Source organism: Suricata suricatta, chromosome 2 (genome assembly GCF_006229205.1).
Source record: "Suricata suricatta isolate VVHF042 chromosome 2, meerkat_22Aug2017_6uvM2_HiC, whole genome shotgun sequence".
Lineage (NCBI taxonomy): Eukaryota > Metazoa > Chordata > Mammalia > Carnivora > Herpestidae > Suricata > Suricata suricatta.
The window spans coordinates 128,932,977-128,951,200 of NC_043701.1; the positions used below are offsets into that span (position 1 = coordinate 128,932,977).

The following is an 18,224-nucleotide window of genomic DNA, read 5'->3' on the forward strand; positions in this document are numbered from 1 at the left end:
AGACTATTGAATGCTGAAAATGAACTGAGGGTTGAAGGGGAAGGGGGAGTGGGGGAAAGGGGTGGTGGTGATGGAGGAGGGCACTTGTGGGGAAGAGCACTGGGTGTTGTATGGAAACCAATTTGACAATAAACTATTTAAAAAAATTAAAATATAATAAAATGGCAAAAAATAAATAAAAATATAAACTTAAAAAACTTATTAATGGACATAAGTGGTTAGCTCATTTGTAAATTATTGCTAAATATACATTTAAAAAACTGTTATGGATACCAGATTGAAAATTAATTGCTGTACATCTGTAATTATCACAGAAATGAATAAAATAATATTACAGTAAACATGGATTTTGCTTTGAACCTTCTTTGACTAACACAATAAATTTTCAGCATTAGCTTCGATTATTCATATGCCTAAGTAAAAAGATTCTATTTCCTAATACCTATTCCTATAGGTCTTTCATGCCAATATATGAAAGAATGATCACAAATTCAAGTAATAATTACAAAACAATGAGGTTTCCAAGATTGGATATCACACAATTTCTTTGCTGATAGAAAGACAGCCTTAACAGAAACTATTTTACCACATTACAATTGGCTTCTGAGGGACTGTTTCTTCAATTAGACTATAGATCCGTACTAAAGAAGTCGAGGGTGTCTTATTCACCATAGTTATCTCCAGGGTAAATAGAAAGTGTTCAATAAATATTTTTTGACTAACACAATAAATGATTAACTTGTCAATACCAAAATGTGTGTTGGCTGCTTGTTTCAATCACATTCATTCCTCCATTACTTACTATCACAATTTCCATAAAGGTGTTAGCATAGAATATTGCTTAAATCATGTTATCATGCCCTTATGGGAAAATTTTCACCATTAGCTTTGATTATTCATATGCCTAAAGTAAAAAGATTCTATTCCCTAAAACAGGTTCTGATTATTTTGATGCTTTAGATCTAATCCGGCAGAGGGAAAATATCTGTCATGCAGATCTGCTTATCAAGAGGCAAGAGCTTTCTTCAAAATTCTTAGTAAAAGGAAATTTGTAGAAACCTAGGAAAAGTTACACGAGGGTCCTCAATTTTACATGTAATAACAAGTATGACAGAAGGGAAGGTTTCATAAAGCTTCCTGGTAAGGTTACATTGTTTCTTATCCTATACACTCTAACCTTTTATGGATGCTTGATATATTTCACAACTGTTTTCTAAGTCTAGTCATCCTTTTGATACCCTCACTTGCAAAATAAGGTAAAAAATGATAAAAATCTCACAAAATATCAGTCCTTGAGAATCTGACCCTTAGTGATAAAGGTTTAAGCTCACCTTCACAAAGCATTTTCTTACTCGGTATTACTGAGATTCACAATCAAACTGAAGAATTCTGGTTAATCTCCTTTATTTGGTGAGTTCAGGTGCTGATATGGGTCACCTGGGAAGATCTCTGTGTTAGCCCAGGCACACAGTCAATCATGCTGTCTGTCTTTGTACCTTGATATTTACTTCTCCTGTACTTCTTTATTATAAAAATTTAAGAAAAGTAGAAATCATAATAAAATATAGAAACAACCTATGTACTTCATTTAAAAAATTTTTAATATTTTATTTATATTTGAGAGACAGAGACAGAGCATGAGCAGAGGAGAGGCAAAGAAAGAGAGAATCTGAAGCAGGCTCCAGGCTGTGGACACGGGGCTCAAACCCACGAACCGTGAGATCATGACCTGAGCCAAAGTCAGATGCTCAACCGACTGAGCTATCCAGGCGCCCCCTAATTTATGTACTTCAATAATGGATGCTATGTTTTCATCAGATTTTGTTCTGATATTGCTTTGAAAGAATAAAGCATTACAATCTAAGTCCCACATGTATTTTTTCTCAGTCCTTTCCAACCCCTTCTTCTCCAGATTTAATCACTCTTATGTATTTGCTATGTGTGGCATTTATGGCACCCTCCTGTTCACATTGCTCTAAACCTTGTTGATTTACTCAATATTGCTTTTAAAACTCTGTTCTGTTGACATATGAAACAAGTTTGTTTTAACGACTATGTTTGCTGCTATTTATTCATTCTCCTGATGGGTTTTTATATTATTTCAAACTTTCACTATTTAAAAAATCCATATTGATCATACCTGCACAAATTTTCTTTATGAATATGTGCACATATTTTTCATATATATGTATGTACCTTGTATGTATATATGTATAATTATGTATATTTATGTATATATGTATGTGTGTGTGTGTGTGTGTGTATATATATATATATATATATATATATAATTTGTGGCAAAATAGTCCAGGTACCACATATTCTTGTTTTGTTCTTGAAACAAATTATAAAAATTAACCTTCCCAGGAGCAGTGTCTAAGACACAATGTCTTGACATGTGATAGTTATTACAACATAGTTTTCAAGATAATTCTTAAGTTATTTTGATAAACTGTAACATACTAACTTGCAATAGGTTAACAAGGTATCTCTAAAGAGATTTATCTTTGGGGTGCTTAGTTAGTTAAGCATCTGACTCTGAACTTTGGCTTAGATAATGATCTCAAAGTTTGTGAGATCGAACCATGCAATGGGCTCTGCACTGACAGCATGGAGCCTGTTTGGGATTCTCTCCCTCCCTCTCTCTCCACTCCTCTCCTGGGCATGCTCTCTCTGTCTCAAAATAAATAAGTAAACATTTTTAAAAATTAAAGAGATTTACCTTTATCATACCTGTTTTAAATTTTAACAATGGCCTGCAAAGATGCTAGTAAATAATATCTATCTTTTACTGGGCCACTTACTATGTCTTCATCACTCTTCAAGGCATTTTAAATACAGTAAAGTGTTGGATTGTAATTTGTTCTGTGAGTGTCACAAGGCGAGTAAACATTTCTAATCAATTTTAACTTGATAAACGAGCGATGTCTCGCAACATGAGTAGTCCATGACACCAAACGTGACATGATCACAATTGATCTCTCTCTCGCTGTAGGATCGTGGGTGATTGTCTCCCATGCTCAGATGCTTTGTCTCAGGCCATCTGGTAGAAATCAACGATTACTCAGAACACTGAAAAGTGCCACACCTGGTACTAGTGTATTTTTTGTCACTTTGAAGCACTTCTGATCAGTCCTTTGCTTTTTCATACAACAGTAAGCTTAGAAATGCTGTGCTTCATTCTAGGTCATGCTGCGTGCAGTTATAGACCTGTCCTCTGCTGCCTTATTGCCAGTTACATTAAATACAGGATATGACAAGAGGTTATTAATACTGTACTGTAGTCAACATCTATTAATGATAGTGAACGTCCTTTTGTACAGCAACCCTCCTCTCTCTCGTCTTTCTCACACCAACCATGAAGGTTTTCAAAGGTAAACACAGGTTAGTTTATTTTTCTTTATGTTTTGTATTTTTTATTATTTTGTATTATATTACAGTATTATAATTGTTTTTATATGAATATTTTTGGGTTGTGGAATGAATCATCTTAGTTTCCATTACTTCCTATGGGAAATGTTTTAATATATAAGTGCTTTGGATTACAAGCATGTTTCTGGAATGAATTATGTTCACAAACCACAGTTTTAGTGTATATCATTTTATTTAATTCTTCCAACCATGCAAGAATGTGAGTTCTAACGTGAAGTCTATCTTCAGGACTGAACAGTCTTATCACTTAGTAGGTGCTCAGTACATATTTGTTAAATAAGTGAGTAAATGTGTCTTAGTCCACACAGGCTGCTCCAACACAATAACACAAACTGGGTAGTTTATAAACCACAGAAATTTATTTCTTAATGTTCTAGAGGCTGAGAGGTCCAAGGTCAAGGCACCAGCATGGTTGTATTCTGGTGAGAGCCTTCCTCCTGGTTTATACCCAATGCCTCTCCCTATGTTGTCACATAGTGGAAGGGGTTACAGATCCCTGTAGGCTCTCCTTTAAAAGAACATTAATCCTATTCAATAGGGCTCCACTTTCCTGACCTCAGCACTACCCAAAAGCCCTGCTTTCTAATACTTTCCTATTGGACACTAGGGTTCCAACATAAGAATTTGGTGGCACACACACATTCAGACCATGGCAAAATAATATAATTATTAATATTTAAAGAAGGGAATTTAGTGAATAGAGGTTATTTTCCAAACAAAATCATTAATCCTAAGCATTCTTAGCTTGCTCCAGACTCCTCTCTTGTGCTTCCCGTGGATTCTTGGGATACAATCTATTCTCTTGATGTCTCATCTATAAGATCTCCTTTAATGGTGACATCTTAGTAGCGATGATATATGCTTTATGAGAATGTAATTCCTATGTGTACTTCTCAAATATACATAAAGTGTTCACAGTGCAAGCTCTAGAGCCATTCATAAGAAGAGGTTTTTACTGTTTTCTTAAGATTCTCCGGAATGCTATTAAAGGCCCAAAAGTATGCCAACACAAATTTGCAAGCTCAAATACATGACTTTATACTTTCAGATCTTGTATCTGCACCTACCTATGTAGCAGGAGGGACGCTCCTTTCATTTTTCCTACCTTTGGAGAAAATGTAGGTAGGGAGTATCCTGGTTTTCCTGCCTAAAGACTATCTCTACTTGAAGACTTTGTTCTTTCAGAGTGCTTAGGAGCACATCATAGACTCACAAGTAGGTGGGGAACTATTGTACAGCAAGGAGAAACTTTCCTTCAAATCCCACATCTAATCTATAATATCCACAGAATTCACCATATTAAGGATTTTGTTTATCCAAATTACACTTATTAAATGCATGTGTTAGGGATGCCTGGGTGGCCCAGTTGGTTAAGTGTCTGACTTTGGCTCAGGTCATGATCTCCCAGTTTGTGGGTTGGAGTCCAGCTGTGCTGACAGCTCAGAGCCTAGAACCCACTTCGGAGTCTGTGTTTCTCTCTCTCTCTGATCTTCCCCCGACTTGTACTCTGTCTCTCTCTCTCAAAAATAAATAAACATTTAAAATTTTTTAAATTAAAAAATTAAATAAATCTATGTGTTTACAGTTGAGACACTGCCTGGAAATAATTAAATGCAAATGAAATTTGGGGACTCACTTCTATTCTTTGCTTTTATTGAAAATTTCTGTCTATGTGTCCATCACAAAAATATGGTAATTAATACTGTTTTATACTGTATATACCAACACAAATTTAAGAAAATCCTTTATTAAAGGTCTATTTTATCATTCAGAGCCTTTATAAGTATGTACATGGTAGATCTTCAGAATTTAGGAAATATTTATACCTTTATATACAAGTCTAAGATGCAAATGCTTAGTGCTACTTATTTCACCAGTAAGATTATTGACGATTGATTACTCCAGCTCACCTTAAAGTCCTGACAAAAATTCTCAAATCTGATTTTAATAAAGCCAAAAACGGATTCTAATTATGGCTTTTCTAACAATCAAATTCTTAATATTCAAACAATAGTCATACATTGTATCTATTGTTCATTCAAATGAGAGCATCTTGAGTGAACTTGCCTGTTAGCACATGGAATCATGTGTGATAAATTCCAGTTCCCATGCTCAAACTATTCTTTCATCATGTAAGTTTAAGCAGTTATTCAAAACATAATTATTAATAGAGCAATAATGGATTGCTTTGGGAGAACCTATTCAATCAATTTTGAAAGCATGCTTTCTCCCTGTCTTTCCATGACTTATGTAAAACCGTGTGTATAATTTCCCTGAAGTCTCCACAGGGATTACTGAGGAATATACCATCCCATGAAAATGTAGTCACAGAGAACCCAGAGGAAAAGTCTTAGAACCACACAACCCTGCCATTTTATTTTAGCCCATTACATGGAAGATTCTGGCTGTCCGTCATCCCTGGACTCTCCAGATGAAGAGATCGTCTCTTGGTAGATAAATGGGCACTCAGTTTATTCAGCCTGAGCCCGGTCAAAGTTGTCAAAATGGCTCTCATCTCATCTTCCTCTTACTGAATCTTGGTTGTGTCAGTCGGGTTAGGTTTTATTTCTTGGAGGGGAAACAGAGAAAGTGAGGGAACACCTGTTTGATATTGGATTTACTTTATTTTTACTTCTAAGAACAATTAAATCATTCTTCAGCTCTATACTACTTCATTCTGTAAGAGTGGTTTTAAGCAGTTAGTATTCTGAAAAACTGGTGTAGTCTGTGACATGACTATTCAATATTTTAGGTGATCTACATCTTTCTTAAATATTTAGGGTCTTATATAATACCACCTGTTGACTTTTATTTCTATAATGCTGGCCAACTGGTTGTTGGTCAAAGCCATCACGTACTTTTTACACACTTCTCTATTTCTGGGATGCTATTCCAATTTCTTCAATTGAAGGTTCTTCAAGGTTCAACTGAATTCAACAACTCAGTTCAAACACTATATCCTTTAAAATGCGTCCCTCAATACTCTGACATTCCAACACCATTAACTGCACAGCATTTTGTTAATATGACTATTAAAATCCCTTGGGATCTGATCTGTATACAATAGATTGTAATTCTCTGAAAGCAAACATTGTTTCTTTTCCTTCTTTATATCCTCCTCCACTTTCCAGAATGCTGTCTTGCATGTAGCTGGCATTCAATATATTTTTATCAAAATCCATTTTTGCAGAATCTGATTTCAAGTTCCCAGTTTAAAAGAATATATTTTTTATTGAAACATGTCATGTCATGATGCCTTTAACCAACTAAAATTTCAAATAGGTACAAGATAAAGAGATATATGAGTGTATGATAATAGATAATTGGTTATAATTATATTATATAACTTATCTTTGCATAGATATATACTATATTGGTCACCTTTTATCCCAGCACCTATTTCATAAACATTATAAAGATTATATTGGGTATTAGGAGTACTTTGTGTGCAATTGATATAACTTTTTTTCTTTGTTTTTGAGAAAGAGAGAAAGAGAATGAGAGAGAGAGTGAGCCAGCAGTGGTGGGGCAGAGTGAGAAGGAGACACAGAATCCAAAGGAGGCTCCAGGCTCTGCGGTCAGCACAGAGCCCGACACGGGGCTTGAACCCACAATGAGATCATGATCTGAGCCTAAGTCCGAAGCTGAACCAAAAGAGCCACCCAGACGCCCCTGATCTTGCTAATATTATGTGTTTATTTGGTATTAATTTTAAAAGAAAATTGTAAGTCTACTTACTCTCATTTTTCTTTTTCAAATGATTCAGATACAACTTTTTAGCAGTTAAAGATCATTTTCTCTACAATGTCATGAACACAGAGGCTTTTGTTAGTGCATTTTTTGAGGGAAGCATCAGAGTTATCTTTGTGTCACTAAGTTAAAGTCACAGCACATTGTGATGATTAATGCTTAAAATTATTTTTCATAATTTGAAGATTTTTAAACTATTTATTCCAAAGATGAATACATTTATTGAAAGTGTAAGAAATAAATCTCACCAAATTAATCTTGCACAGAATTTAAAAGGGGAATAAATACTTTTACTCATTCAGCATATACCTATTGAAAGCCAGCCTTCAAGCAAAAATCTCGAAACAGGAGCTTAAACTAGAAAGATTATGTGATAAATCAGGTAGAGGGAATGGTTTAACATGGGGGTTTAACAAGAGCCAGGGATATGAAGAAAAGTGAATGTAGTAGAGAGAAATTGGAGAAAAGATCTCCAAACATCCTTCAATATTCAATACTGACCTCACTGAGAGTCAATATGACGTTATCTTTAAAATGAGAAAACCTGGGCTCCTGGGTGGCTCAGTTGGTTAAGCCTCTGGTTTTGGCTCAGGTCATGATCTCACGGTTTGTGGGTTCAAGCCCCGCATCGGGCTCTGTGCGGGCTTTGTGCTGACAGCTCAGAACCTGAAGCCTGCTTCAGATTCTGTATCTCCCTCTCTCTCTGACCCTCCCCTGCTCATGCTGCCTCTCTCTGTCTCTCAAAAATAAATAAACATTCAAAAATGAAAAGAAAGAAAAAAAGAAAACCTGGGGTGCCTGGGCGGCTCAGTTGGTTAAGCACCCCACTTCAGCTTAGGTCATGATCTCACAGTTCGTGGGTTCCAGCCCCACACTGAGCTCTGTGCTGACTGCTTGGAGCCTGGAGCCTGCTTCAGATTCTGTGTCTCCCTCTCTCTCTGTCCCTCCCCCACTCATGTTCTGTCTCTCTCTGTCTAAAAAATAAAGTTAAAAATATTTTTTAAAAATTTAAATGAGAAAACCATTTGCTGTAAGGGAATGGCAGTGCTTATTATAATCAATAAGTGGTCAATCTCTCTTTCAGTGTGCGAGGCGCCGTGATGAACCAAACACAGGGTGGCGGCAGCCATGTTTCAGTCTCCTGTACACTGACGGAGAGATGCAAAAATCATTTTTTAGAAAGATGTATTCTTAAAGAAATTTTTAATTTAAAAAAATCAAAAGAAAAATTGAACTGTGCCTAAATCTTTATTTTTCATAACCTACATTTTTCAAATTAGACAGTTTTACATTGAATGACACAAAAGGAAACTGAGTACTTGGGGTAAACATATGTCTCTAGACGACAGCCATTTTATTCTTCTTTTCTGCTCATAAAACCTGGATTTGGTTTGGATGATAAGTGGTTAGTCAGAAAGGTTGAATTATGACTGTTATAAGCCCAGTAATCTGCTAGGATCTGTTTATACCAGCTCACAAGAGCTGTTTATATAAATCTCTTCCCAACTCAGAGTTCAGTGACATCACATCAGTAGCTTGAGACCTGCCAACATGGGAGTATTTATGCCACAGAAATCAGGAAGTGCTACATACTAGGACTACTATTTCCTCTGGCCCTGGGTCAGTCATTAACCATTAATCACCACTCTCAGCTCATCATGGAAATCCCATTTTCTTTTGCCAGAAATTTGTCCAGAGATAGCTTCAGGAACAAATTTTGACTTATGACAAATAAGACAAAGTCTGATTTCCTCCTGATAACTTGAAGCCAGCAAGCTTGCCTTCCTACCCTAGGTGGTACTGTGTAACGCTTTGAGATGTAATGCTTTGAGATGAAACCATGAGGGAAGGTCAGTAGGATACAGAGATGTCTACATCGGTCATTAACAACCTTAGACCACTACCAACTAGGGCATCCAAAGGGCAGCAAAGTAGGAACGGTTCACCCTGGGTATAGAATATAACGGAGGGGCACCTGGGTGCCACAGTTGGTTAAGCTTCCAACTTCAGCTCAGGTCATGATCTCACAGTCTGTGGGTTTGAGCCCCACATCGGGCTCTGTGCTGACAGCTCAGAGTCTGGAGCCTGTTTCAGATTCTGTGTCTCCCTTTCTCTCTTCCCCTTCCCCCACTTATACTCTACTTCTCTCTCAAAAATAAATAAACATTAAAAAAATGTTTAAAGAAGAATATAATGGAGTGCATTATCTGGAAAGAATTTTAAAACAATAATGAAACATTAAATATTAGTCCACTTTTTAATTATCCCCCTGTACTGATAATTCTGTTATGTGTAAACAGAACATTCTGTGCACAGAACGTAACAGCCTCAGAAGGTTGCCAGGCTGGGGTAAACCAGCCCTGAAAAGAAAAAGCATGAGCTCCTCTTCCTAGGCCCCACAGAGCCGCTCTGATACATGGCCTTCTTCAGCTCTCCTCATGCGAGGCTTGGCCAATTCGCGTTCCCCTTCTTGTGTGTCCTGGAGAGTCTCCCGATTGTGCCATTAGTATGCCTGTAATAAACTGCCTTTACATAGAGTACTATGAGAAGTTTGCTTTGTTTTGTAACCTAGAGAACCAACTAAAACCCAGAACCTAGCACTTAAGAATTAAACAAAAGATTGCCCCAATATAAGATTTTAATTGGATACACATACACACACAAAATGTATACTAAGAATACCACAAATAGATAAAAATATGTTTAACAAGGCATTATTAATAGCAGTTAAAATTTCAGTTTATATAAATTATATGTAAACCAAAGAAGAAAAGATAAATGAATATTTTTTTTTAAGAATATATAATGATGTTGGGCGCCTGTGTGGCTCAGTTGGTTAAGCATCTGACCTTATCTCAGGTCATGATTTCATGGCTTGTGAATTCAAGCCCTGTGTCAGGCTCTGTGCTGACAGCTCAGAGCCTGAAGCCTGCTTTGGATTCTATCTCCCTCTATCTCTGCCCTCCCCCACTCATGCTCTGTCTTTCTCTTTTAAAACTAAACATTAAAAAATTAAAGAAAGAAATATATATAATGATGTGAAAAAACTCAACTAAATAATTATTATATAGCTCATGACACAATTATTTAAAAACACACACACACATTTATGTATGCTGGATGGAAATAAATCAGATATCAGTGGTTGTTATTTCTGAATAGTGGATTCAAGGAATGTTAATATTTCCTCCCATACATTTTCTATTATTCTAAAAGTCTTTAGCTCTATGAAAATAAAACAATTTTAAAATAATTACAGTGTATTTTCTATTGGGCTCTATGTGGACCAATCAGAGCTTGGAGCCTGCCTTGGATTGTGTGTCTCCCTCTCTCTCCATCTCTCCCCACTCACATTCTGTCTGTCTGTCTCTCAAAAAGAAATAAACATTACATTATTTTTAATATCATACATTTTCTTATCATTAATGTATCATGAAAATACACTAAGGTTCTGGGACTATTGTTCAAGGTGAAAGTATATACATGCATGAAAGTAATGAATTCCATGAGTTAGACAAACCATATCAGGAAACTTTTAAAAGATAAAATGATATTAGAAATTCATGAGAATTGCATTTTGTAAAAAATAATAATATCACATTCCAAGAAAATCTCTTTTCAAAAAAAGTAGAACATGATTTATTTTAAGAAGAGACTTAATTTTTAAGAAAATTAAAAAAAGATTAAAGAGTAGTTTTTTGCTGTTACAATAATATAATCAAAACCCAAGATATACTTCTGAGAGTGTGGGTTTATGAGAATAATTTCATAATCCTGTGGGACACTGATCTATTCTGTAGTAAAATAATTATCTAGATTTGACATGGAATCTCAAACCCATCCATAACTGATGTAGTTAGATGTTTAGACTTGTTTATTTGATTATTTAAATCATTATTTAAATACATATACAGGAAGCTGAAGTATATATTGTATCTCAAATCTTCAAATCAATGAAGAGTTACCTGTCTCTCTCTCTCTCTCTCTCTCTCTCTCTCCCACTCTCTCTCTCTCTCTCTCTCTCTCCCCTGAGTGAAGACAAACAGTTGAAAGAGAAGTGCAGAGAAATCAAAAGATAAATATATATTAGGGGGAGAGATTATTTTTTGTTGAAAAAGCCAGAAAATGCCTAAAATTTGCAGCTACTATTTCCAATTATACTTTGTCCATGAATAAGAGTTTCTTTTAGAGACACAGTGTAAATTGTTGAGTTGTAAGGATTACCAGGCCTGAGGCTCATTATCCTAGAGTAGATCACACAGAACAGCACTTTGCTTCAAGAAAGATGACCATTAAAAAGAGTCTCATTATATTGCATACAATTAATTATATTCAGAATTACCCTGCTTCAGAAAACTGGCAAGAGCAAATGTGTAAATTAAAAGATTTAAAACATACCAGATACAGCGAGGACGTCATCAATACTTGTGATGTCATCTACAGCTTCGGTGAGGAGGTGGATGTGACTCTCCCAGGTGTGCTTGTACATTTCCATGGTGTTTTTGACCACTTGACTCCTGGGTCTTGCAGCCAAAGCAATTGCAGCATTAATGATCTACAAAGATGTAGAATTTTCACATGATGATTTCTTTGGAAATAATAACAGGGTGCAGATAATGGGTATTATTTAAAAAAAGAAAAATAGACAAATGCATCTTTAACAGGGGCAATGGTAAAATATCCTCATGTATAATTCCCTCTTTGCTTTTGGTAATATTTTAATTTTATTTGTGGCAATAGTTCAATTAATTTTAGACTACATATTGTCAATGCAGTAAGAATTGCAAGAGATACAAAGATAACTGGTATCTGCCTTTAAGGAGCTTCTCTATTACTCAGTGAGAAGGCAAACATAGAACCATAAATCAATTCAGTATGCAATACATATCAGAACCACAACTAATGGTCAACAGTCTTTAGAAAGCCAAGAAATCACCTTCAGTAGAAGTTCTTAAGAAAATCTTCAGGGAGGAGAAACATGCTAACTGGTCATTTGGATTCGCATTGCATAACTCAGTAGAATGTTTGTACTGTTTGCAGTAACATCTTTGACTTCCTAGAGGTCTTGTAGAATTATGCCAGTAAATATTAACTGTTAACTAATTCATTAGTTCATTCATTCATTCATTCATTATTTCAAATATATTCTGAGTGTCTTTTATGTATTTTTAATAGTTTATTGTCAAATTGGTTTCCATATAACACCCAGTGCTTCTCCCCACAAGTGCCCCCCCACCACGACCCCCAACCCCTCCTTCCCTCCCCCTCCCCCTTCAGTCCATTGTTCCTTTTCAGTATTCAGTAGTCTCCCTTGATCTGTGTCCCTCACTCTGTCTCCCCCACTCTCTTTCCCCCTTCCTCTCTCCATGGTCCCCTGCCAGGTCTCTCCTGTTAGACCCATGAATGCAAACATATGGTATCTATCCTTCTCTGCCTGACTTATTTCGCTTAGCATGACACCCTCAAGGTCCATCCACTTTGCTACAAATGGCCCTATTTCATTCTTCCTCATTGCCGTATAGTACTCCATTGTATATATATACCACATCTTCTTGATCCATTCATCAGGTGATGGACATTTGGGCTCTTTCCATAATTTAGCTATTGTAGAAAGTGCCGCTATGAACATTGGGGTACATATGCTCCTATGCATCAGCATTTCTGTATCCTTGGGTAAATCCCTAGCAGTGCTATTGCTGGTTCATAGGGGAGTTCTATGGATAGTTTTTTGAGGAACCTCCACACTGTTTTCCAGAGCGGCTGCACCAGTTTACATTCCCACCAACAGTGTAGGAGGGTGCCCATCTCTCCACACCCTCGCCAGCATCTCTAGTCTCTTGACTTGTTCATTTTAGCGACTCTGACTGGTGTGAGGTGGTATCTCAGTGTGGTTTTGATTTCTGTTTCCCTGACGATGAGTGATGTTGAGCATCGTTTCATGTGCCTGTTGGCCATCTGGATGTCCCCTTTGGAGAAGTGTCTGTTCATGTCTTCTGCCCATTTCTTCATTGGATCATTCATTTTTCATGTATGGAGTTGAGTGAGCTCCTTGTATATTTTGGATACTAGATTTTAGGGATATAGCAATAAATAAGACAAAAAAAACATTGCCTTCATGGGGTTTTTATTACAGTTCAGCACAGAGGCAATTAGCAAGTTAAGTAAGTCAAATATATAGTCTGTTACATGGTTATAAGAACCAAGGAGGGAAAACAAGTAGAGCAGGGAAGGGAGATCAGGAATGGACTCACGCTGAAATGGCGAGTTGAGTGAAAGTGCGGTTGGAGAAGAATGATGGGACGTAGAAGTAGCAAAATCCCAAAGGTAGGAAAATAGAGGACATGCTTTGAACGTGGTGAGCAGTCTCCCCGAGAGCCTGGGTACGCAAACGAAATCAACAGGAGTCCTTGGTGCTCCTGCTAGGACCTGGCCTTATCCGGAAGACACTGGAGAGTCACTTTGACATTTGAGCAATTTTCTCAAAGCCAAACTTTATTATTTTTTAAAGTTTATTTACCTATTTTGAGAGAGAGAGAGAGAGAGAGAGAGAGAGAGAGTAAGGATCCCAAACAGGCTATTCACTGTCAGCATGGAGCCCGATGTGGGGCTGGAACCCACAAACTGTGAGATTATGACTTGAGCCGAAAACCAAGAGCCAGAGGCTTAACCAACTGAGCCATCCAGGAGCACCAGAACTAAATTTTAGGGAATCTGGCATAGTTGGCTACTGCAATAGGTTATAAGAGTAGGAGAGAGCCTGGACTGCAAGGGTGGAAGTAATGTAAAGGTTTTGACAGAACTTCCAATTAATTAAGGAAGGATGAGGTTAGGTCAAATTACTGCCAAAAATATCATGTAGTCATTAAGAAATCTGTGGAAAATACACCCAAAATAGTGCAGTAACAGTAGATTACAAAATATTATGCTCCATAGAAAACACTGAAATGCAAGCATGATAGAAATAAAAGCCAAATGAATACATGCACCAATTAATAATGGTTCTCTTGGAGGTATGGAATTTCCAGTGCTTTTTATTTTACTTGTGTGTGTAACTGAATTTTTCAGAACTTATAATGGTGAATATGTTTTAGTTATATACTCAGAATAAATGGAAATCTTTTTTTTTTTTGAAGTTATTTATCAAAGAAAGATGATAATTAAGTTTTCTCCAAGAGTAGTGTGGGAAATGATTTTAGTATTGATAGAAAAGGAGAGGTCAGAGAGTCAAAAAGTCAGTCAGGGTTGTAGAAGCAAATATGTGCAATTGCTTTGGTAGGCAGTGTTAATGAGGAGTATTAGATGTCAACTTTACTATTAGAGATATTGGCTTTGAAGTGACCGAGCTCTTCATACAAATCACAGTTACCTGAGCTATGGAATCGGAGCTCATAAAATAAGTTGTCATTTACTCATTTATTTGTACATGCATTGAAACAAAGTAGTTTTATATAGAACAACGTATCAGATTCTACACTGGATACTGAATTCACAATCAAAAAAGATTCCACCACAGCTTCTCAAACAAGTCCATAATCTAGTAGAGAAATCAGCCAAAAGCCAGGCAATTACAACAGTGATTCTCAGCCTTCAGCCTGTATCAGAATCACCTGAAGGACTTGTTAAAACACAAATTCCTGAGCCACACCCTAGAGTTTCTGATTCACATGATGCGATTTGGGGCACAGATTTTGCCTTTCCAAGTTCCCTGGTGATAGTGATGTGCTTGGGGTTCTGATTCTAAGATCCATTGCAAGATATAGATAGATAGTTAGAAGAGACAGGGCAGGGGGTGTCACAAATAGATAGATTAGATAGATAGATAGATAGATAGATAGATAGATAGATAGATAGGCAGACAGACATACTATAACATGGGGGTTATTGTAAAGGTAGCACAAGATGCTCTATTAACACAGGAAAGATTTCCAGCTCCAAGGGGAAAGATGTTCCAAGGACTAAAATCTCAAAAAGCAGAAATTACTATAATGTGATTTTTTTAGGAAGGGGCAATAACATGTGCAATAGCTTAGAAGAAGAGCCTAACTTCATCTCTCAAGGAATATTCAGCAAAACGGAAGTAGTTTTCTTCCAATAGATTTGGAAGAAAATCAAAGAAGACAATGGTAAGAAGAGAACAACCTTTGGAAAGTTCCAACATATAGAAGGGAAAAATAAATTGGAAATGACAAAGATGAGGGAAGGAATCTTCAAGGAAGATGTAGAAAACAAAGGTATTGGAGAGTCAGATGAGGAAGAAAATCTTTTCAAAGGTTAAATGCTGTCAAGGATAATGAAGACTAAAAAGCAGCTTTTGAATTTTGAAAACAGAAGTCAACGGTGTAGCCAAATATTGGACATGGGATTCAGATTTCACCAAAATATGATAGCAATAAGAATAAAAAAGAACCATATTCTTCTAAGTAGCCTAAAGGCTGCACCTTACTTAAATGACTTTCAATGAATTACTGAAGATAGAGGAAGGGAGAAATTAGCTGTTTGAAAATATTATGTTGATGTTCGCTTATTTCATTTTTATGAAAGAGGAACACATTGAATTTTAGGGAAACACACACTACTTTCAGAAATAACTACTGTGCAGTATTCCTTGACTTCAGTTTTAGAGTTTTATTAACCTATTAACTTATAATGTACATTTGTGTACACTGCAAAGGCTCTGGTCTCTGGTGTTTCATTGTCCCTGCAATTGGACAACTGTGTACACATGTGGTTGTGCTAAAATTGTGCCTTTGCAGAAAGGCATGCTCTTAAAGAACTGGTGCAGAACCCTCAGTGGGAATATGAAGTCATGAATATAAGACAGGCTATATTTTGTAAGGACATTTTCAGTTCTGCTTCTGATCCAATTTATCTGATTCAGCAGGGCATACTATGAAAACACTTTATCCTACTTGACTCTTGCAATATTTAGCTTAAACCTAAAAGCAGACAAAATTCAGATGTGCTAACCCTCTTTAAGGCAGAAGAAATCTTCATTATAATGTCACACTTCTGGAATTTTGTCTATATATCTGGGGGGGGAGAATTCTGAAGTCATCTTCTATAAGTAAAGGTGAACAAAATACATTACATTGCCTTCTGAGGCATTTTTCTTCAGATTATGGTTGAGATGTGTGCATGTTAGAATCACTCTTCACCCTTAACCCTATAAATCACCTTGTCGGTCAGTTCACCTTTGAAAGCGTCTCTAACCTCAGTAGCTTATTATATTTTAACATGACTCATATTATAGCCTTCTAAATATTTCCTAATTCCAGTTTCACTCCAAGCCATTCTCCATGCTACAAATGCATTTCTTTTTCAAATGCAGAAATGACCACGACCGTCCTTTGCTAATAACCTTTGACAGAATCCTAATTGACTAAGAATAAAACCCAAATGCCTTTTCACTGATTCACAGTCCAAAGTCTTCCACAGGCTGGCCCTTACCTACAGTTCACTGTTTTATGATAATCCCCTGTCATCCCTGTGTTAGCCGATGTTCTGGCCATACAATCGTAAACTCCATGTCCTGATGATACCACGTATCTGCACATCTCTATGACTTTGCTCTTACAGCTAAAAACACCTTAACATCCTTGCTCCATTTCTTTCCCTGCGCTGGTCCACCAGAGGAATATTCCTTATCACTAAAAACTTGTTGAAATGTCACTATATACTGTGAAATCTGTCCCATTCCCTATAACCAGGTAACTGAATTATATTCTGTTTGAAAAGCTCTTCATTCATATAACTAAATAGTTATAGTATATTGTATGACTGTTTGTATATACATGTCTGCTTCACATGAGCCTCTTTCATAGGTGGGACTGTGTCTTGTTTCTCTTTACTTCTTTTTATACTAAGCATGTCAATTAGAGTTACTACGGTATTTATAAACTATCTCTAAAACACACTATTCTACTCCATCTACAAATTTGTCTATTCTAGATATTTCACAGAAATGGAATCATGATATTTGGCCTTTTGTGCCTTGGTTTCCCACATATCATAATATCTTCAGTGTTCATCCATGTGGTAGAATGTGTTAAGACCTCATTCCTTTTTAAGGGTGAACAATATTCCACTATATGTGCATGCCATATTTTGTTTATCCATTCATCTGTTAATGGAAACAGGGTTGTTTCCACCTTTTGGTTATTGTGAATAATGCTGCTATGAACATTCATGTGGTTGAGTCTTGGCTTCAAACGTTATAGGTATACACCCAGAAATAAAATTACTAAATCTTATGATAATTTTATGTTTAATTATTTTGAAGGAATACCATAGTATTTTCAACAATGGCTTCAGTTTTCTACATTTCCATGATGAACAAAACCTCCATTTCCCCCACATCTTTGCCAAGATTTATGTTCTGCTTTTGTTACAAATAGTATCCATCATAATGTGTATGGAGTAGAATATCATTGTGGTTTTGATTTTATTTCCCTAATTGTTAGTGATATTGAACATCTTTTCATGGGCTTATTGACCATTTGTATCTCTTCTCTGGATAAATATTTATTCAAAATTTTTGCTCATTTTTAAATTGAGCTGTTTGGTTTTTTTCGTTGTTGAGTTTTAGGGATTTTAAAATATTTTCTGGATATTTATCTCTTAGCAGATATGTGATTCACAAATGTTTTCTCCCATTCCGTGGGTTGTCTTTTCATTCCCTGGTAGTGTGCTCTGTTGCACAAAAGTTTTTCAATTTAATAAAGTCCAATTGATCTATTATTTCTTTACTTTCCTGTGCTTTTGGTGTCATATGCAAAGGATCATTACCAAATTTAATATCATGAGGTTTTTGTCCTATGTTTTCTTGAATTCTGGAGTTTTAGCTATTATTTTGAGAACTCGGATCCATTCTGAATTAATTTTTGTATATGGTGCAAGGTAAGGGTCCAACTTCATTCTTTAACATGTGGATATCCAGCTTTCCCCATATCATGTGTTCAAAAGACTGTTCTTTACCCATTGAAAGGTCTTGGGACCTGTGTCAAAAATCATTTAACCATGTAAGCATACCTTGCAAATACTGC

The 18,224-nt window shown here is 36.2% G+C and overlaps 1 protein-coding gene across 2 annotated transcripts in view; it reads right to left on the minus strand.

Annotated features, from left to right (window-relative positions):
• The window catches only part of CTNNA3 (catenin alpha 3), a 1,635,386-nt gene that overhangs the window by 534,024 nt on the left and 1,083,138 nt on the right, over nucleotides 1–18,224 (minus strand). The window contains exons 11-12 of one of the 2 annotated variants that reach the window (XM_029931757.1): nucleotides 11,581–11,737; nucleotides 5,923–6,000 (exon numbers count right to left, since the gene is read on the minus strand). In XM_029931757.1, the coding sequence (XP_029787617.1) occupies nucleotides 5,960–6,000; nucleotides 11,581–11,737 (198 nt within the window). In that variant the 3' untranslated portion in view covers nucleotides 5,923–5,959. Of the gene's footprint in view, nucleotides 1–5,922; nucleotides 6,001–11,580; nucleotides 11,738–18,224 lie in introns of those variants that run through there. The other variant, XM_029931758.1, reaches the window with a different exon arrangement.